We start from the raw sequence: 21,081 nt of genomic DNA on the forward strand, positions 1-21,081 counted from the left end.
CAGTTGTTTATGGAGGCAATTAGCCACACATTCCATATCCTCCTCCTCTTGCTGACTCTCCTCCTTCCTGTTTTGCTCCAGGTGAACACAGACCAGTTGTTGTGCCTTGAATGACCACTTGTAAGCTTTTAAGACCCAGGCAGTAAGCATCAAACTAGGAGGTAGAAAAAAGCACTGAATGTGTTATTTGGCCAATTAACTGGGATGTCCCATGAAACCATGACCCTAAACCTCCAAACCAAAGAACCAAATCCCATGAGGTTTTTGGTTGTACATAAGCAGCCTCAGCAGCTCTTTTTTTTTTTTGTCGTTTTTATAAATATATCTATCACACAACTTTTTACACGTGTACAACTTAGTGACAGCAATTACAGGAATCAGCTATGCAACCCTACCCTTAATCAACACGATATTTCCATCACCATTAACCCTCCCTTTCCCCCTTTCTCCCGCCCCTGGTAACCACTAATAAATTTTGTTTTCTATACATTTGCTTTTTCTTGTCTTTTTATATAAGTAAGATCATACAATATTTGTTCTTTTATGATTGACTTATTTCACTCAGCAAAATGTCTTCCAGCTCCGTCCATATCGGAGCATGTATCAAGACTTCATCTTCTCGCTTTCTAAAGGGCAGAGTGGCTTGATTCACAGGAAGAGAATGGGGTTCGTGGCCTGATGGCTGTGTGGACTTGTACCAGCTCTCTTCCCCGTGAGCCCCTGTGTCCTTATCTCTAGGATGTGGGAGTTGTATGGAATGGCTCTGAGGCCCTTCTTCTGGCTCTGCCCTGTTTACAGAGAAGTGGTAAGGCTGGAGCAGGTGATCCAGTGCTCTGTCCCTTGGGCCTGTTAGGTCAGGCCTGGCCACCATGGGGACAAGAATGCTCTGGGTGGATGTAATGGATTGGTTGCAAAAGTGGCCCCAGTTCTTCACACCTCCCCCGTCTATGCACTTTTCAATGATATTTTGCAACTCCTTCCACTGAGAGAAGTCCCTGGGTGGTGCAAATGATTAACGCTCTTATATTCTGACTGAAAGATTGGAGGTCTGAGTCCACCCAGAAGTCCTCGGAAGAAAGATCTGGTGATCTGTTTCTGAAAAATCAGCCACTGAAAAACCTGTAGAGATCAATTCGGCTCTGACACTCATGGGGTCACCATGAGTCAGAATTGCCTCAACAGCACCTGGTTGCACCGAAAGACGTAGTCTATTCTTCCACCTCTTGAATCTGCTTTAACCAATAGAATGTGAAGGAAGTGATGTGATTATTCTGAGCCTGAGGCCTTGATACTTTCACTCTCTTTCTTGGGACCCTGCCTCTGCCAGGAGAACAAGCCCAGGCTAGCCTGCTGGAGGATGAGTCACCCCAGTTGGGACCACCCTGCCCCATGCCAGCCAACCACATGAGCAAGCCCAGCCTAGATCAGCAGAGCCTCCCATCCAACCTGTGGACTAATGAAAAATAATAAATAATTGATGTTTACAGCAACTAAAATTTGGATTGGTTTGTTACACAGCTAACTGATAGAGTAGGCTCTTGGGGGTCTTTCACTGGCTTGTGTGTGTGCTGAACATTAAATTGCATCTCCTCTTCAGGCCTGGGGTGTAGGATTCCAGTCTGGGTCCCATTGCTCCCTGCCTGGGTAGGGGGAGTGGTTTTGGTTCCTAGGCAGGGAAGAGGAGCCAAAGCAGGTACTTCGGAAAGGAGAGACCACTGAAGTCCCAGGGTGAGCGGGTCCTTGCAGCCCAACCAAGATAAACATGCGTCATGGACCCCATGCAGAAATTCCTCTCCCTAAACTTCATTTTTATGATTTATCAAAGTTATAGCTGCACCTAAATTAAAGAATCAAATAATTCAATATGGGGTGATAAAAACCAGCTGGCTCCAAGACTGGAACCATTCCTGAAGCCAACTCTTCAGACAGGGATTGGACTGGATTATAAAACAGATACCGATGAGGAGGAAGCTTCTTGGCTGGAGTAGACACATGAGACTATGTGGACACCTCCTGTCTGGAGGCAAGATGGGAAGGAAGAGGGGGACAGGAGCTGGCTGAATGGACATGGGATTACGGGGTGGAGAGGAGGAATGTGCTGTCTCGTTAGGGGGAGAGTATAAGTTTTTGTATGAGGGACTGACGTGATTAGTAAACTTTCACTTAAGGCACAATGAAAAAAAAAGTGTTAAGACATCGTATTATGTCCAAATGCCATTTACGTAGTAAAAAAAAAAAAAAAAAAAAAACAGCTGGCTTTACCTGTTCACTTCTCCCCATTTTCTGCTCCCCAGACACAAGACTTACAACTTTTTAAAAAAGTTTTATTTATTTATTTTTTGTATTGACTTTGCTATGTCTGAATAACAGGCCTATGTGGCTGCTTTTTTATCTGTTGACTTCCTACCATGGATGGTGTATCTGTTTCACCCCCTCCCTCCCCATACACCTGAACCCTGCTGACTCCTTGTCCTCCTAGTACTGGTTACTTGCTCTGCCTTTGAAGATGCTGTTCACCACTGAATCTTGTAGAATAACGTGCCAACTTTGTCGTGAGGAGGGAGTCGCAATGACTACTCCAAACAATTTGTGTCTTTCCACAATGTCTTTATTAGTTATTAGGCACACAGGTTCTTGGCTACCCTGGATGCCAGAGATCTCAATTCACCAGGGAGAAGGAGACGGAAAGCAAGCAAGCTTATGGCAAATGAGGACGCTCTTCGGGCATTGTTGTTTTCTGGTCCGGGGCAACTCTTGACTATGCCGTTGTCGATACCTCGGATGTCAGATCAGCCTCGATCTCGGAGAATCTCTTGTGGATCTCTGTCACGTCTCTTGAGCACAAGGCTTATTATCCCTTAGCTCCCAACGTATGGCCAAAGCAACATGTGTTGGGTCAGGAGTGAACTGAGAGTAAGCCCAGGCGAGCTGCCGCAGCCCACTGCTTCCTAGCTCACTGAATCACTTCCTAGTCCCAGTCTGCAATGTATGACTGAGTTAGCAACATCTCTAGGACCTGGGAGTAAGCCTGGGTGAGCTGCTGCAACCCACTGCTTCCCAGTCTGTGACATATGACCCAGTTGGCTCTGGTTATGACTCCGAGCAAAGCTGAGTTTTAGTGTCCCTTCTTTTGTACATGTTGGAGCTCTTTGAGCCTGTTTGGTTAGTATTGATAAGTCCTTGATTGTGACTTAGTTGGTCCCGGTGTCTTCTGTTGATAAGGTTGTTTTTCTTCTCTAGGTTGCATAGTCTTCCTTACCTCCTTTCTTCACGTGTTGTTTACTTCTACATTTGCTTTCAGCTAGCTTGCTCTCCCCAAACTTTTACTTTTTTGCACTACTTTTTCCTGTATGAGCTTCCCAATGACTGTCTTGGGGGGCCATATTTGAAACTCTTCATTCACCCCCACCCCTACCCCTGAAAGAGAGAGAGAGATGCCCTGGGCCCTCCCAGGAATGATTGGGCCTCATTTGGCTGGGAGTGACCCTGAGGTTTTGGGGAGTGTCTGTGTCTGTCCTCTGTGAGCAGGCCTGGTTTCCTAGCTGCAGGTAGGCTCCCGCTGCCCCCCATGCTTGGCTCCTGTGCTATCAGGTGACTCTCACTTTGCACACCCCTCAGGCTTTCACACATTCTCCCCATTTCTGGGGTTTCAGTGAGGCTCAAGCGGTGGGACCACTGATGGTACCCAGGTTCAGGATTCTGGTGTGGCATGACAGTGACTGTGACCTCATCTGTCACTGTCTTGGCTTCTCCATCAGGGTCTGGTGGTCCAGGGTGCGTGGTGGGGTTCAGCATGGAGTGGAGGCATCCTGGGAGATTTTGGACCGAGGAGGTTGTGGAGAGAGTTTTGTGGGTTATTGACACGCCAAAGCACTCAATTCTGGGTGTGAATGGGGGGCGGGAGGCTCCGACTGTGGGATCCATGGTCCTGTGCACAGCAGAGCCCAGGGACACAGCTACCAGTGGAGGACCAGGAAACCTTGTAGCATATCTCAACACTTAATTCCTTTGTATTACCAAATAATAGTCCATTGTAATAGCATGATTTGTTTATCCATTCATCTGTTGATAGCCTTTTGGGTTGTTTCCACCTTTTGACTATTGTGAATAGTGCTGCTGTGAACATGTATGTGCATACATTTGTTTGAATTCCTATTTTCATTTCTCTTGATTATTGACCTAAGAATGGAATTGCAGGTTCCTATGATAATTCTATGTTTTTAACTTGTTTAGGAACCACTAAGCAGCCACAGTGGTTGCACCATTTTACAAGGAGTCCTGATGGTGCAGTGGCTAAACACTTGGCTGCTAACTGAAAGGATGGTAGTCCAAGCCCGCCAGCTGCTCTGTGGGAGAAAGATGTGGCTGTCTGCTTCCGTAAAGATTTACAGCCTTGGAAACCCTATGGGGCAGTTCTACTCTGTCTTATAGGGTTGTTGTGAGCTGGAATCAACATGATGGCAATGGATTTGGTTTTTGTTTGGTACCATTTTACATTCCTACCAGCAATATACAAGGGTTTGAATTTCTCTACATCCTCACTGTGATGGTTAAGGTTGTGTGTCAACTTGGATGGGCCATGATTCACAGTGGTTTGGCAGTTATGTAATGAAGTAGTTTGCCAGTTATGTAATGGTGTCATTTGGCAGTTATGTAATGATGTAGTTATCCTCCATTTTGTGATATAATGTAATTACCTCCATGATATGATCTGAGATAATCAGCCAATCAGTTGAAAGGGAAGTTTCCTCAGGAGTGTGGTCTGCATCCAATATATATGGATGTTCTGGCAAAGCTTGCTGGCTTTTGCTAGCTCTGGATCCTGCATCTGGCATGTCATCATCTGACCTCTGGTTCTTGGGACCTGAGCCTGTGGCATTACCTGCCGATCTTGGGATTCATTGGCCTCCTCGGCCTGTGAGCGAGCAGCCTGCTGTTTTACCTGCTGATCTTGGATTCATCACTCTCTGCAGCTATGTGAGTCAGGAAAAGCCTTCTGCCTGACACCTAAGCCACAGGCTTGGGACTTGCCAGCCTGTACAACCTCATGAGCCATTTCCTTTAGATAAATCTCTTTCTGTCTCTCTCTCTATATATACACTCTTCACTGTTTTTGCTTCCCTAGAGAACCTAGCCTAAGACACTCACCAATACCCATTTTTCTTTATTATAGTGGGTGTGAAGTGTGTTTCCCTAGCAACTAATGGTGTCGAACATGTTTTCATGTGCTTATTGGCCATTTGCATATCTTCTTTGGAAAAATGCCTATTCAAGTCCCTTGCCCATTTTTTGATTGGGATGGCAACGTTTTATATCTTGATTATTGTAGTAGTTATGTGACTGAATGCATTTGTCAAAACTCCTAGAATTATATGCTAAAAAGGTAAATTTTACTACGTGTAAATTATACCTCAATAAAAAGGAGCCCTGGTGGTGCCTAGGATAAGTGCTCAACTGCTAACCAGAAGATTGGTAGTTTAAACCTATCTAGCAGCTCCGTGGGAGAAAGACCTAGCGATCTGCTTCTGTGAAGATTACAGCCAAGAAAACCCTATGGGGCAGTTCTACTCTGTCATGTGAGGTCGCTGTGACTCGGAACCAACTCGACAGAATGCAACCACAACAACAAAACCAAGAAAAACAAAATACTAAGTACAACAAAAAGTTAAAGTTAAGTTCGTGTTCCTAGTGAAACTGTAACAGGGAAATCACAGGGAGAGACGAGGGGAGGAGGAGCAGCAGGTGGTGGCTTAGGCTGAGAGCCCTCCTGCCCTGTCCAGATACTGACTGATTCCGGGTTGACTTCACACAGGCAGTAAGTGCAAACACACCTGTGTTCTCTGGGTAAGGCTCTGCTTGCCTGTGCTGGAACCCCTGAGGGTCAGGGCCAGCACTTCTGGTGCATTCTATGGGGGATGCCATGGATACCACAGTGGAGAAGACCCCCAAATCATACCTACTTTCCTTTTATGCCATCTACCTGTGGCCATTTCCCCCAACCAGAAGGAAAGGGGAGAGGGATGGAACAGAGACAAGTCAGAGACTGAATTTCAGAGCTGGCTTTGCTGCTAGCCTACATAACCTCTCTGAGCTGCAGTTTCCCCATCTGTTACATGAGGACAATGGTCTGTATCATGCAGAGTCAAGTGAGGGATAGATGAGATGACTGTGTGTGAGTGCTGAGCCCAGTGCCTGGCTGGTAAAAGCTCCTGGACTCCTGTGGGCATGTGGGTGGTCTCCATCCAGCAGGCCGGGTTTGAATTCCTGCTGCACTTTCTATAAACTGTGTGACCGTGGACAAGTCTCTTACCCTTTCTGGGCCTCGATTTCTCATTGATAAAATGAGATTTTATGGTCCCATAAAATTTTTGTGAGGATTCAACAAACGTAAAGGCCTTAGCCCTGGGCCTAACATATAGTAATGAGAACTCAGAAAGAGCTACCTTCATTATTATCATAGGGTTGCCAGATTTAGCAAGAAAAATACAGGACAAATGGTTAATTTTGAATTGCAGTAAACAAGAAATAGCTTTTCAGTATAAGTATTGCCCATGCACTATTTAGGATATACTTATACTGAAAAACTATTTGTGACATATTTATACTAAAAGTATTTGTTGTTTATCTGAAATTCAAAATTAACTGGGTGTCCCAGTATTTTGTCTGGCAACCCTATTAATAGGGAGAGCAGATTTGGGATAATATGAGGGTAGGACTAAGCCTGAAGGTGGATGGAAGGGTGAGTGGTCCACTTCTGCTTTTTAAACCTGCCCTACAGCCTGAGTCACTGACCTTGTTGTTAGGTACCGTCGAGTCGATTGTGACTCATAGCGACTTTATAAAACAGAGTAGAGCTGCCCCGTAGAGTTTCTTTACAGGAACCCATAATCTTTACGGGAGCATATCACCGGGTCTTTCTCCCATGGAGCTCCTGGGCGGGCCCGAGAACAACTGGCCTTTTAGTTAGCAGCCGAGCTATTAACCATTGCGCCACCAGGGCTCATGTACTTTACCCTTTAACTCACCTCCTTCGAGAAATTTCCCTTGATTTAACCTGCACAGCTCATTCATTCCTGGATCCTCCTTTTGTTCTGTCCCATCCCGTGTCATCATAACTCACTTCTGGGCTGGTGCTGCAGTCTTGCTGTTCTAAAGTCACCTCTCGCTTGTGAGGCTGTGACCCTGAGTAGCCAGGCTGCCAGGGTGGGCTGGCACCCCTGGCCTTCCCCGTTGGCACCGGGGAGGCTGTGGGTGCCCAGTGCACAGCAGGTTCTCCTCGTGAGCTGAGATGGCTGAGTGGCAGCTCTGTTCTTACATAATCGGTTTCTCTCCTCCTCTCTCCCCAGAGCCAGATTTCTCACACTGAGCAGCTGCAGAGGAGGAATCGCAATCCAGCCCCAGATTCCAAGGGGCCTGCAGGGGACTCTGCTTCTCGGGAGGGAAGACCCCAAGGCCGCTTGTCTCAGACCTGTTCCTGGGCTGTGATGGGACTGGCAGCCGCTGCCCCCTGCCTGCCCTCCTCACTGCCCGGCAGATAAGGGTGGGGTGCTGGCCCAAGAAGCACCTGCCCAGACGCTCAGCTCCTCCTCTGTGGCCACCTTTGCTGACCCGAGGCCATGTAGCCCCCACTTGGACCTCTGTGGACCCAGCGTCGGCGACAGCTGCCTCTGCTCTCTGAGGGACCCAACGCACCATCATGCCCCGGGGACATGCTTGGCTGCACTGTGAGTACTGGGTGTCCATGAGGACCAGCCCCAGGAGGCCTTGGCCCAGAGCTGGGCTCTGCCATCACCATGACAACCGGGGCATTCTTGCTGTTGAGAAGTTGAGATGCTTCCCAGCTTAACTGCAGCCTTCCTCTGGGACGCCTGCCCCCTGTGCTGTCTCCAGCTGACGCCAGGGTCCCAGACAGGCATGCTGGGTGGGTGGGTCTTACACTGGGTGGGCACAGCCAACAGGGTGGTCATCTCACCTTCTCAGACTTGTTGGCACTGTACTGTGAGAGCAGAGGTGGACAGAGAGAGGATTCCCTGTATCCTTGGGTGTGGCCAGCCAGGAAGGGGGCCTTGTGAGAGTGTCAGGGCCCTGGGACATGTGGGAGAGGTGTATCCAGGTCCCCTCTGCCCCCTTCTCCCTACAGTGGAGAAAAATTAAAAGCAGAGAGATAAGTGTTGTTGGTAAAAAGAAAAATACCTTGAAAATGAGAATTTAAAAGAAGGGATCTGGAAGCTTCTCAAGCCTTCTGGGTGAGAGGCCAGATCAAGATCCCCTCAGACTCCAAGATTCAATTTGAGTTGAATTCAGCACATTTTTCTGGTGCCTCCCACATGCCCACTGGAAAGTCACTGCCATGACAACAAGGACCTTGTCTGTCTTCTTCCTCTGTTCCCCATACCTGGCCCTGGTGGGGATATGGCAAAGGGTCAGGGCACTCAGATCGGATGGAAGGACCCAGACCCTGTGTTCTGGAGGCCTCAAGGTCCTTAGGGTGGTGGGAGGGGGGCGTGGACAGCCCAGGAGAGGCACCACCTGGAACGGTTTCAAAGGTGGGGCAGGGTTCATATGGGTAGACAGACGTAGGGTGGCAAGGACACTGTTCCAGGTAGAGGAAACAGTGTGGGCAAAGGCCCAGTGGTCGGACAGAGGGAGGCTTGGCTGGAGAGCTGGCTTGGGCCCAGATTGCCAAGGCCTTGAGTGCCAGGGTGAGGAGTATGTACATAATTCCCTAGGTAATAGGGAGCCCTGGAAGGTTCTTGAGCTGGGGTAGGGATGTGATTGGAAGTTACCCTGCTTCTGGAAGATCAAGCCGCTGGTGCTTGTAGGAGTCGCTGTTGCAAAGGTGTGGGCAGGAGGGAACAAGGGTCAGTTCTGGAGGTGGAGGAGAGAATGCAAAGGAATGTAGACGTGAGAAGGCAGGATCTTTGAACTTGTAAAGACTGGGGAGGGGGGCAAGGGAGAGGGAGGAGTTACAGATCAAGGGCAGGGGCCACCAGAGGGGCTGGAAAAGGGCTGGCTTAGGATTGGCCTCTGCTGGGGTAGGGGCAGTGGGTGACCCTCATTTGTGTGTACCACCCCACCCCAGCTAGGAAGGCAGCTCCTTATCTACCTTGATCTTTTTTCAGCCTCCTGTTCTGTCTGTGCGGGTCTCTTACTTCTGGAGAGGAAGAGGGGCAAGACGAACCCCCTTTCTGGGGTCCGGAGCCTCACTGGCTGTGTGGCCCCCCAGGAGCAGAGTCTGGGGGTGAGGAGTGGCCCTGAGGCTGTGGCCATGCAGCCCACAACTGGTCACTTGTTTGTTGGCCTGTTTCTCTGCCCCCTGCCCTGTCTCCAGCTGACCCCAGGCTCCCAGACAGGCGTGCTGGGTGGATGGGTCTTAGGCTGGGTGGGCACAGCTAACAGGTGGTCATGGGGCTGGGACAGGTGGCAGCATCTCACCTTCTCAGACTTGTTGGCACTGTAAGTACTGTGAGAGCAGAGGTGGGCAGGGAGAGGATTCCCTGTTTCCTTGAGTGTGGCCAGCCAGGGAGGGGGCCTTGTGAGAGTATCAGGGTCCCAGGACATGTGGGAGAGGTGTATCCAGGTCCCCTCTGCCCCTTCCTCACTATAATGGAGCAAAATTAAAAGCAGAGAGATAAGTGTTGGAGGCAGCGGAAAAGAAGCTTAAAATTAGAAATGGTACTAGGGTTGCTGACTTGGAGAAAGGCTGCCCAGTTTGGGGAAGACTGATCATCCGTGATGGAGGGCTTCTGAGGCAGTGGTGTGCCCACCAGGGCCAGGCTGGGAGGCATCGCTTGCTCTAGGGTACAGCCCCTGGCTACAAGGCGGCACCCCGGAGTCCCCAGGCCAGGGCCACAGACAAGGGCAGCAGGGGTAGCATGTGGCAGTAGAGTGGACTGCAGTGGGTGCTTTGGGCTGTTCGGTGACTTCCATATGGGAAGGAAGACCCAGGGTGGAGACAGTGATTTTAAAGAAAAGATGGAAATTGGGATTTCTGTGTGAATTCTCTGTGGACCAGATGTGGCTCTTGGAATCATCACTCTAGGTCAGTGGTGCTCAAAGTGTGGTCCCCTGACGAGCAGCACCACCAACTTCACCTAGGAACTTATTAGAAATGCAAATTCTCGGGCCCCAGACCCCAGACCTCCGAATCAGACACCCTGGGGTGGGTGTGGCTATTGGTGCCTCTCCGGGGGTTTTGGATGCATGTCAGTAGATGGTGCTGGAGACATAAGTGCGGGCCATGAGGGCAAGGGAGACCCTGGGGAGGGGAGTCTTGGGCAAGGGCTCTAAGGAGGTCAGCAGTGTGAGAGGATGCCCAGGGCATGGGGGCAAAGCATCAGCAAAAGCCCAGAGGCAGGAATAGTCTTGATCTGCAGGGGTACCAAACTCAGAGGGTGTATGACTTGGAGATAAGATACAAGTAACCAGAAGTGGAACGAGAAAACGCAGGTTCTCTCGCATTTATCTGTTCCCTTGTCCCGATACTATGTGGGGCACTGAGGGAAAGAGGGGAACGAAATGGGAGACATGGTCCTGCCTTCCAAGATCTTGCAAACTTGCAACCTTGCAAAAAGCGTGATTGCCAGGATTCCTCGAAGGGGATGGGCTGGCCAGCTGGAATCCATACGGGCACAGGGCTCAAGTAGACCTGGGGATTTGAGTTAGGTGAGGGTGTTCCTGGTGAGGGGCCCAGCAGGAACAAAGGCTGTGGTGGGGAGGACTGAGCAGGGTGTGTTCAGAGAAGGAAGCAGGGGAAGTGACGGTGGACAGGTAGTGTGGCCCAGGCTAGGAGAAGTGCCAGGGAAGTGAATGGGAAAAGTCCAGTCAGTAGTTCCCACTCACAAAGACAGGGGTGGGCCAGGGCGATGACTCAGCCTCCCTGGCTCCTCCTGGGAGCTCCCAACTGTTTTATTCATCTAATTATTTTTTAATTGAGGCAAAATTCACAGAACATAAAATTAACCACTTTAAAGTCTGCAATTCACTGGCATTTAGTACATTCACAATGTTAGCATTATTGTTCTATTTTTGTATAAAAAAAGAATAATTATTGCTTTGGGCTATAGCAATAATAAATATTGATTGTAGCACATAAAAATGTTCTGAAAAATATGAAGAATATAAACATCTCCAGAGATGTAGAGCATTTCTTTCTGCCACATTTTCTATGTGCCCATGTATATATTTAACAGAATTCAAGCCATGTATGCAGATACAGGGTGTTGAAGCATGCTTTAAAAAAAAAAAAACTTTACTAAGCATATCAGAAGTTTATCTCCTTCATATAAGCCTATCATAAACATTCTTTAACAATGTGGTTTTTATTGACCACATTCTTGATTACTGAGCATGTAGGTCATTGACAGGTTTTCCCTATTATAAAATAATGCCTCAGTGTAAGTCTTTGTCCATAAGACTTTTAACTATGTCCGTCTCTTTTTCGTCTTAAGATTTGTTCCTAGAAGTAAGTTTAGTAGGCGAAAGGGTGTAGACATTTTTAAGGCTTAGCGAATCAAAGGGTGTGGACATTACTAAGTCCATTAATAACAAAAATTGCCAAGTTGCTTTCCAGGATGAGAGCACCTGCCCACTTACGCTGCCAGTGTCAAGTATTGTTAAAATGAAATAAAACATCGTCCATGACGTCTGATTTAATTTTACTTCGTGTATCTTTTTTACTAGTGAGGTTGATTTTTTGGATGCGTCTCTTGCCTATTGATATTTTGTTCTCTCTGCCCTTTGTCAACTTAGCCCTTGTCCTGTATTTGTTGCAAATTCTCTCATATTTTTTTGTCTTTCCAATTCCCTTGGGCTCCTTAGAAATCACAAAGGCTGTTTTTGGAGTCACAGCGACTCCCAGTGGTAAAGGCTGGTAATAGTTCAGGATGGGGCAGGGAGAGGGAAACAGCTTGTGTGAGACCCATTCCCTCAGCAACCCAGAATGAGCCAGCTGGAAGGGCTGTTCTGAATCATCTGGAACATTTAACTGAGAGAGATGCTAGTAGTCAGGTAGAGCAGGGAAGAAAATGGCTTGGGTCAATAGAGTCATTTGTAAAGTTGGAACTAGAAGCCATGCCTCCTGAATCCCTGGATGGGAAGTCCAGCTACAGGATTTGAAAACATGTCACTTCCTAGATGCAGGGCTGATGGAGGCTATGCCCACCTCAGGGACAGGAGTCGGGGGGCCAGGCCTGCCCCAGGTACAGGAATTGGGGGCTGTGCTCATCCAGGGGACAGGAGTGGAGGGGCTGTGCTCACCCAGGGAGCAGGAATGGGAGGGGGGACATGCCTGCCTCAGGGACAGGAGTGAGAAGGAGCCTGGGGGACTCTGCTGGACATCTCAGACCCCTGGGAAAGCACTCCTGGTGAGAAGGGCTCCTTGGGGCTCTGTGCCTCCGTCACTGCCTCTCCCATGAGTGCTTGTAACCCGAGGAAGTTGTGACTGTTTTTTGTGCTCTGCAGGTGAGGGGCAACGTGCACGGTGTTGCTCACACACTCTTGTTGTCTGTGCTCCACAGATGTCGGCATCCTCCTTGGCATGGCCTTGGGGAACGAGGGCTTGGAGGTGTGGCCATTGACCCAGGGAGAGGAGTGCACCTTCACAGGCTACCTGCGGGACAAGCTGCAGTACAAAAACCGGCTGCAGTACATGGTAATCACCTGAGCTCCAACTGTGTCCCTGTTCCCCAGTCCCAGGGCTCATTTGGCATTGTATCCGGAACACTCAGGTCCCCCTTGGACCTGTGTTAGCCCTGAGCTTATCATGGCCCTTTCTCTGCCTTCAGTACACATACCTGGTCTGTACACACGCCCAGTCTGTCTGCACTTAACAAGGCCCTCCCCCATCTCCTACCTGCTCTGACCTTTGATCCCACTTCCACATGGCACTCACTCTGACTCAGGAATGGACTCCAGAATTGATTGGGGAACCCCAGGCACTTATTAGCAGGGGCGGTAAAGGCCTAGAAATTGGAATGTTCAGCTCCCTTTGTAAGGTGGAGAAGCCTGCCTGGCTCTGTAAGTTCTTCTCCCTCTTCCCCGCCCCCCCCCTTTTTTTTAGCCATTTTTAATTGTACATTTCAGTGGTTCCTTAAAAAAAAAGCTTTATTGAGATAGAATTCACATAGTATATAATTCGCCCATTTAAAGTGTACAATACAATGGCTTTTAGTATATTCACAGGTATGTGCAACCATCACCACAATCAATTTTAAGAACATTTTTACCATCTGCAAAAGAAAGTAAGTCTTCCTTGAAGTAATACATTCTTACCACCTGGCCTGAAGCTTCAGCCATAACAAGAACTGAGTATTTTGTTCCGGCCTTCCGTGTCCCAGAGGAAAGAGCTGTCTTCATCCCCCAGTTGGCAGCCAGCTCTGCCATGGAAGGGCTGCTGGTCCTCAGGGCCTCTCCTCCTGCATCAGAGTTTGTCTGGGAGGTTGGAGGAGCCTGTCTCAGCCATTTCTGCCTCTCACCTCGAGTTTTGTCCTTTCCACCTTCCCAGAAATACAACTTTCCCATCAACTACAGGATCAGTGTGCCTTATGAGGCGGTGCTCCGAGTTGCCAACATCACAAGGCTGGTGAGGATCCCTTCTGGGCTCGGGAGACCCCTGGACATGGGGGCGTCACTGAGGCACATTGGTCTTGGCACATGTCATGTTGCCAAGGGCTCCCCTGCCCCTTGGCCCAGGCCCAGGCCCAGGGTTTCCTGCCGTCCACAGTGGACAGGCCCTTCCAGTGCGTCTGCAGCCCTCAGGTTGGCTCCCTAGGCAGGGACAAGTCCTGGGGCGGGGGGGTGGTGCGGTGTCAAAGCAAGTGGGTCAGAGCAGAGAGGCCTGTGCCTGGAGGTTTCCATGATTTCTCCTGTCCCCACAGCAGAGGGCCCAGGTGAGTGAGCAGGAGCTGCGGTACCTGTGGGTCTTGGTGAGTCTCAGTGCCACTGAGTCAGTACAGGATGTGCTGCTCAAGAACCACCCATCCTGGAAGTACCTGGATGAGGTCCAGACGCTGCTGGTCACTATTCAGCAAGGCCTCATGGTGAGCCATGCAGAGGTGTGGGGCAGGCAAGCCTGCGTGCACACTGTGTGTGTGTGTGTGTGTTGGAGAACTGTGGCCAAGGGGTGGTGAGGGAGGAGGTGGACAGATGGAAAGTTCCAGCATGTCTTGAAGGGTGTGGGAAAAGGAGTCCCGGGAAGGAAAAGAAGGCGGATGTAACTGGGAGGTGAGCTAGCCTGGAGCAGGAGATACTCATGAGACCTGGTTATGTCTCTCCTTCTGGGGTACTGGGCACGTCACTGAACCTCTTGGACTTTGTCTCTACATCTAAAAAATGGGAGGTTCTGGATACCGGCCTGCTCAGTGGCCTCAGGGATAGAAAACAAGTTGCTGTTGAGTCAGTTCTGACTCATGGCGACCCCACGTGTGTCAGAGTAGAACTGTGCTTCATGGTATTTTCAATGGCTGATTTTTCAAAAGTAGATCACCAGGCCTCTATCCCGAGGTGCCTCTGGGTGGAGTCCAACCTCCACACTTTCAGTTAGTAGCTGGGTGTGTTAAGCAATTGTGCCACCCAGGGACTCTTGCGGGTATGTATCCCCCCAAAACCCCAAGTCGTTTACCCAAAAGTCAGGTGACGGGATTAGTGTATGTCGATACATGCCATGTGTGTGCTGTGGGACCCCTCTCCACCCCCAGCTACCCACCCTCAGCAACCCTTTTCAGGACTCTGTACACACTTGTCCTCAGACACCCACCTGCTGCCCCTGCCCAGCCCGATGCTTGGTCTCCTCTGCGAAAGAGGCTCCGTTGCCAGAACCTCAAACACCAACTGCGAGCTCTGCCTGCAAAAGGGCTTAGGGATGAGCAACTGTTTTTGCAGCTGCCTAGAATTTTCCCCCGCCAGAGCAGTGGGAGGGTCTCCAGTTCCTGGCAGAGGTCAACAGACACTATCATTTCCTTGGTGGCTCTTTTGTGCCTGTGGGACAGGCGGGTGATGGAGCTGACCTGGTTTCTGCCTCTGTGAGGCTCTCCAGAGCCAGGTTCGGGGGCCTTGGGAAGGAGGACTGTGAGGGCCTTGCCCTACCCACCAGGGCCTGGGACTTGTTGAGACCCTGAAGTCCTCTTTTTTAAAACATTGTCCCTGTGGATATTTTTTATTATTCCTATTTAACCAGCTTTTTTTTTTTTTATTAACTTTTATTAAGCTTCAAGTGAACGTTTACAAATCCAATCAGTCTGTCACATATAAGTTTACATACATCTCACTCCCTACTCCCACTTGCTCTCCCCTTCTTGAGTCAGCCCTTTCAGTCTCTCTTTTCGTGACAATTTTGCCGGCTTCTCTCTCTCTCTATCCTCCCATCCCCCCTCCAGACAAGAGTTGCCAACACAATCTCAAGTGTCCACCTGATATAATTAGCTCACTCTTCATCAGCGTCTCTCTCCCACCCGCTGACCAGTCCCTTTCATGTCTGATGAGTTGTCTTCGGGGATGGTTCCTGTCCTGTGCCAACAGAAGGTCTGGGGACCATGGCTGCCGGGATTCCTCTAGTCTCAGTCAGACCATTAAGTTTGGTCTTTAACCAGCTTTTAAATCTCTCTTCTCCTTAATGATGTGAGTAGTCTATGACCCTCTCCAAATACGCCTAGCTTTTAGAATTGACTTAATTTGTGTTAAAATCGCCTTTCAGACTTCCCTTTTCCTTTCAAAGTCACCCAGTGATGCTGTGATATAATAGAGGGGCTCTGGCCAGGTAGTGGGATCCAGGGTCTGGCTGCAGCCCTGCTTCTAGTTGTGTGACCTTGAACACTTCACATCTGGGCTTCAGACTCATCACTTCTAAAGAGAAGGAGCTGGTTGGGGCCTGAAATTGTACCCAGCTCTAAACCTCTGAATCGATGAGGTCATCCTACCTCCCATCTTCCTGGCTGGGGCAACACTGCTGCCTGGAGCAGAGCACCCGCATTGCTTTTGCTCCACATGTTTTCTGGCTTTCATTGAAATTTCTTGAAAACACAACAAGAAAAAGTCCTGGAGACCCCGGGGGCAGTGCTGGACAGGAGGGTTTGGGGTGAGTGAGTGAGCTGGATTCCTGACTCTGAAGCAAGCCAGCCTCCCTGTTGCCTGGTGGGTGGAGCTGTTTGGCACAGGCTTTTTTTTTTGTAACTGTGGTAAATTGTTTATAACAAAATTTGCCATTTTAACCATATTTTAAATGTACAACTCAGACCATTAATGACATTCACTGTGTTGTGCACCCCAGCAGAAACTCTGTAGGCATTAAGCAATAAATCCCATTCCTCCTCCTCCCAGCCCCTAGTCACCTCTAACCTACCTTCTGTCTCTATGCATTTGCCTATTCTGTGTATTTCATATAAATGAGATCACACAGTATTTGTCCTTTTGTGTCTGGCTTGTTTCACTCAGCATTACCATGTTTTTAAGGTTCATCCATGTGGTAGCATGTATCAGTGCTTGCATCTACTTCCAAAAAATCACAGCTATTAAAAACCCTATGGAGTACAGTTCTGCTCTGAAACATATGAGGTCACCATGAGTTGGAACTGACTCTACACGTTTGGTTTTTTTCTTAGGGTTATTCTGTGTTCTTTTTTTGGTGTATGGATATACTACACTTTGTTTATCTATTTATGTGTTGATGGACACTTGGGTTGCTTCTACCTTTTGGCTATTGTGAATACTGCTGCAGTGAACACTGGTGGACAAGAACCTGCTTTCAGTTCTTCGGGTACATATCCAAGAGTGGAATTGCTAGGTCATATGGTAATTCTGGTCCCTGAGTGGCATAAACGGTTGGTGCTAGACTACTAACCTAGACGTTGGTGGTTCAAACCCACCCAGGAAAAATGTGGAAGAAAGGCCTGGCAATCTGCTTCCATAAAAATTACAGCCAAGAAAACCCTAAGGAGCAGTTCTGCTCTAACAAACGGGGCTGCCTTGAGTTGGTAACAACTTGCTGAAAGGGATTATGGCTTTTTTTGAACAGTAATTCTATGTTTAACTTTTTGAGGAACTGCCAAACTGTTTTCCTGTCAGAGGCTTTTGGAAGAGGTCTCCAGCCCAGTTGTCCTTGACTTCGAGGATCTGTGGATGGCACTGGGGCCTGGGAGTGCTATGGCTTCTTGTGGGGAGGGGACACATTTACTGAAGAGTTGGGTTCTCTGGGACTGGCCTATGGGAGAGGGGCCACTTTTCCCACCCACCGTCCTCATTCACCAGAGTTAAAGTCGAAGAACGGCTCTGCCTGGCTGGCCACATGAGCCCCGGGGCCTCTGGGTCCCTGCTTTACCTAGTTTCTGAGGGGCTGCTCTGCCTGCCCCCACCCTCTAGCCACACCTCATAGGGGAGGGGAGGCTGCCTTAGGGTCTTGTGATCTACCTTCAGGCAGCCCTCTTGCATTTCCTCCTCAGACTCCATTTGGGCCCCAGGGGTGGCCCGGCCTCCCAACTTCAATCTGTTCCCCCAAACCCCAGCCAATCTGTGGATCTTTCTAGTCCAGACATCTTAGCCGATTAGGCCCCAGGCCCCTCCGCAGCCACCCTGCCTCCCAGATGGAGAAGCTCAGGAGAGGCAGAGAGAGGGGAGAAAGAAGGAAAAGGGGCTAAGTCAGGGGACAGGAAGAGGGGTTGGCATTCAAGGAGAAACCTGAGGTACTGCCCACCTGGGGAGAACCGGCCAGGTCAGCTGAGCTGTGGCACTGTGGACCTCAGGCCAGGCAGCAGGGATGGTCGCTCAGGCCCTTGCCATGGGCAGAGGCATGGTTCAGTGTGGGAAAGGTGAGACCTACCAGGAGTGAGAGGAGGGAACAAAGTAGTAGTATAAAACACGCCCTCAAACCAGTTCAAGGCCTGCAGGTGCTTCCTGGCAGGGTAGGTTAAGGAAGTTGCTTTAAGGCGCCCTCCAGGGTATTTCTCAGCCTTTGCCAGGTTGTTGCCGCTTTCACGGTGGTCCTCCCTGGGTAAACGCCCTCCCTCCCCCCAGCGCAGGCTCCACATTCCCCACAATGCTTTGTACGGTGGCTCTGCCCCACCATATGGGCCAGGAGCTCCTCCTGTTAACTGTGTGAAGAGAAGCTGCCTGAGCTTGGAGTCAGAGCCTGGCCCTGCCTGTAGGACCTGGTTCCTCAGTGCCCTCATGCTAAGATCCTTTCCCCTATTCTTGGGAGTGGACGGAGGGCTTTGCCTCTTGAAGGCCAGTTTCCTCCAGGGTCAGGGAGCTCCTCTTGTGGCTTGTGGCCATGCTTGAGCTAAAACGGAAAAGAGGCCCCCAGCTTCCTCCTGTCCTGGCTCTGGCCCTGCAGTCATATGTCCAAAGATGGAAAAAGAGAAGCCTTTGCATTGTTCTTGGGTGAGTGGCGTCTATTAGGACGCTCCTAGGAAACTTGGCACCTATAGGAAGAAGAATGTGAGATATTGGCCGCAGGCCCTGCTCTGCCTCTGTCTATGGGAAATCTTGTCCTTCTTCCATGATTCTCAGCAGCCTCCGTGGTTCTCCTGTGATGTGTCCCTGCCTGTTCCCTGGCTGGTGGGTCCTAACGGTGTCCTTCTTTCCAGGATGTGGAGGCCAGCCCTGAGGTGGAGGCAGTGCTGTCCCTACTGAGTGCCCCCGGGCTGAAGCTGGTGCGGCCCAAAGCCCTGCTGGACAACTGCTTCCGGGTCATGGACTTGCTGTACTGCTCTTGCTGTAAGGAGCTCTGAGAGGATGGGTGTGTTGGGGGGGGGGGTGGCGGGGGGGGGTGCGGGGGCAGGACAGGCATCTGGGTTCAAACCTGCAGCAGAGCCGCATCTCCTGGAATTTCCTCTGTTCCCCAGAACTGCAGGTCATTTCTGGAAACTGATACAGCCCTGGGTAGAGGGACTAGCAGTGTGGCTTGGTCTTGTGCGTGGGGGCAGGGCTGTGTGTTCCCAAGGGAAAACACTTGGCTACCCCTGCACTATTTTCTTTTTTTTTCCTGCTCTCTGCAGGTAAGCAAAGCTCCCTCCAAATCTGGCAGGACTGTGAGGTGCCAAGCCCTCAGCCCCGCGGTCCACAGCCTCCGTCACAGCATGCAGCCGCCCGGCTGTACCTTCCACCCCAGCAGCCTTCCACCTCCCTGCCGGGCTTCCCAGGCGCAGTGGAGCAGGTGAGGGCGCAGGACGAAGGCCTCCTGCCCTGATGGCCTGCATGGTGGCCCTGGGGGGGCAGTGAGGGGTCCTCCATGCACACAGAAGTCAGGCTGGGCCTAAGACTCTGCTGGGGCAGCCTGCTTTGGGAGAGGAACCCTGGCAAGGCTTTTTTTCTTTGAGGGGTTCAGTGCCAGAGAAAGGCTCAGCTTGCACCCATCATGGTCTCACCAGCAGTGTCGGGCGCTGGGGGAACCTGAAGGTGGATGAGGACAGAGTTCACAGTCCCCCCTGGCAGCACCCTCAGTACCTCCCCTTGCCTGAAGGAGCTAGCTGCCCTGGAGTTCATGCCAACTCATGGCGCCTCCATGTGTGTCAGTGTAGAACTGCACTCCATAAGATTTTTGATGGCTGATTTTTTTAAAGTAGATCGCCAGGCCTTCCAAGGCACCTCTGGGTGGGCTCAAACCTCTAACTTTTGGTTAGCAGCCAGAGCATGTTGACCATTTGCACCACCCAGGAACTCCTGAAGGTGCTGAATGTCTCCCATGGTCTGCAGAGGCGACAGCTGTGCCTGGTGGGCAGGTGGGGACAGGGGACAATGTAGGGACTCCACAACCAGCCCCTCCCGAGCAGGGGTGCTGGGCAGAGGGCAGAGCCAAATGCCACATCTTGCCACAGTGGGCGCTCTTCCAGTTGCTTTTATTTTTTCTATTAAACATCCGCTTCGTTTCGGTTTGGTTTGGCTTGATTTGCTTTGCATCTGTAAGTCTGGGGTGGGCTTGGAGACCCTCTGTGGCACCTGCCCTGCCCTCACTGAGTGGCCCGCTGGCCAAGGGCAGAAGGTGGGTGGAGGGGGCTGGGGCTGGTCCTTCCCAGACTCTTGGCCTTCGGGGTCTGGGTTTGAGGATTTGGAATGGACAAAGCCTTAGCCAGAGAGCATGGTATGGCAGATATTTAGGGCTTGAGTTCCTCACAGCCCCGCCCCAGCCCATGTCACCTCAACTTGTTCCTTCACAGGGATGGGTGGGGTCAGGGGTGTCAGGATTCTCCTGGCAGTGACTCCTGACCAGGCTCCCTCCCAGCCCCCAGCAGGGATGGAGCAGTGGCATTTCAAAGGCATAGGTCCTGGCACAGTGCCTGGTCCCTCCACCCCTGAAGATTCCCAGGAGCCCCTCTGGCCAGGATCTGGGATGGGAAAGGGCTGGGGCCAGGTGGTCCCTGGGGTACAGGGGAGGCAGGTGGGACAGGTGAGCAGCAGCTGAGTGAAGCCAGGCAGAGGCAGGGCTGTTAATTACAGTACAACTTTATTAATACTGGAATCTTCACAGTGCATTTGTTACTTGTAGCAGTGACTATTTAAATCAAGGGGAGGATGGGGTGTAGTGGGGAGGAGAGGATAATTTATCCAAAAACCGACAGAAAGAAAAGAAACAAAACGGTTCAGATGAGATGGCCGGGGTTGGGGGGGGTGGGGGCGGGGAAGGTGAGTAGGGACCAGGAAGGGAGGACTGGAGTGGGAAAATAAATTAAGGAACAGGTTAACAACAGCACCAGAAAAGTTACTTCAGTCAAAAGACCCATTTGAAAAGAATATTTTTCTGTACAAAATGAAAAATAAAAGGAACGAAAAGAAGTCTCCCAAAGTCTATGGTGCGGATGGTTGGCTCGGATTCTGAGGGGGTGGGCCTACGAGGTGGTTGCTAAGTTGAGGAGAGGGTGGGGGAGTGAGTCATGGGGGGTGGAGTATGTACAGCCCCAGGTGGCTTGGAGGAGGGAGGGGGCGGGGCGCATACCTGCTTCTTCCTTGGGAAGCTCCAAAGCGTAGGGCTCCCCTACACCTCTGGAGCCAGGGCAGAGGGGTGGGCAGTGCCCACTCCCCGAGGGGGAGGCAGCTCTTCTTCATGAGACCCTCAGAACTGTCATGCCCCACGGGGAGTGGGCAAGGCCCCAGTGT

At 50.5% G+C, this 21,081-nt stretch overlaps 1 protein-coding gene across 1 annotated transcript; it reads left to right on the top strand.

Moving 5' to 3' along the window:
- Positions 1-11,472: 11,472 nt before the first annotated feature.
- IL34 (interleukin 34) lies at positions 11,473-20,549 on the top strand. The gene is made up of 5 exons (XM_003417073.2): positions 11,473-12,652; positions 13,505-13,582; positions 13,878-14,039; positions 18,576-18,705; positions 18,987-20,549. The coding sequence occupies exons 1-5, from the start codon at positions 12,539-12,541 to the stop codon at positions 19,175-19,177; spliced, it is 675 nt and encodes a 224-aa protein (XP_003417121.2). The 5' UTR covers positions 11,473-12,538; the 3' UTR covers positions 19,178-20,549.
- The last annotated feature ends 532 nt before the right edge of the window (positions 20,550-21,081 follow it).

Source organism: Loxodonta africana, chromosome 21 (assembly GCF_030014295.1).
Source record: "Loxodonta africana isolate mLoxAfr1 chromosome 21, mLoxAfr1.hap2, whole genome shotgun sequence".
NCBI lineage: Eukaryota > Metazoa > Chordata > Mammalia > Proboscidea > Elephantidae > Loxodonta > Loxodonta africana.

Coding starts and splice junctions, on each gene's coding strand:
- IL34 (XM_003417073.2), top strand. CDS start 12,539: ATGGCCTTGGGGAACGAGGGCTTGGAGGTGTGGCCATTGACCCAGGGA. Junction 14,040..18,575: donor CTATTCAGCAAGGCCTCATG/GTGAGCCATGCA, acceptor CCTTCTTTCCAG/GATGTGGAGGCCAGCCCTGA. Junction 18,706..18,986: donor CTTGCTGTACTGCTCTTGCT/GTAAGGAGCTCT, acceptor TGCTCTCTGCAG/GTAAGCAAAGCTCCCTCCAA.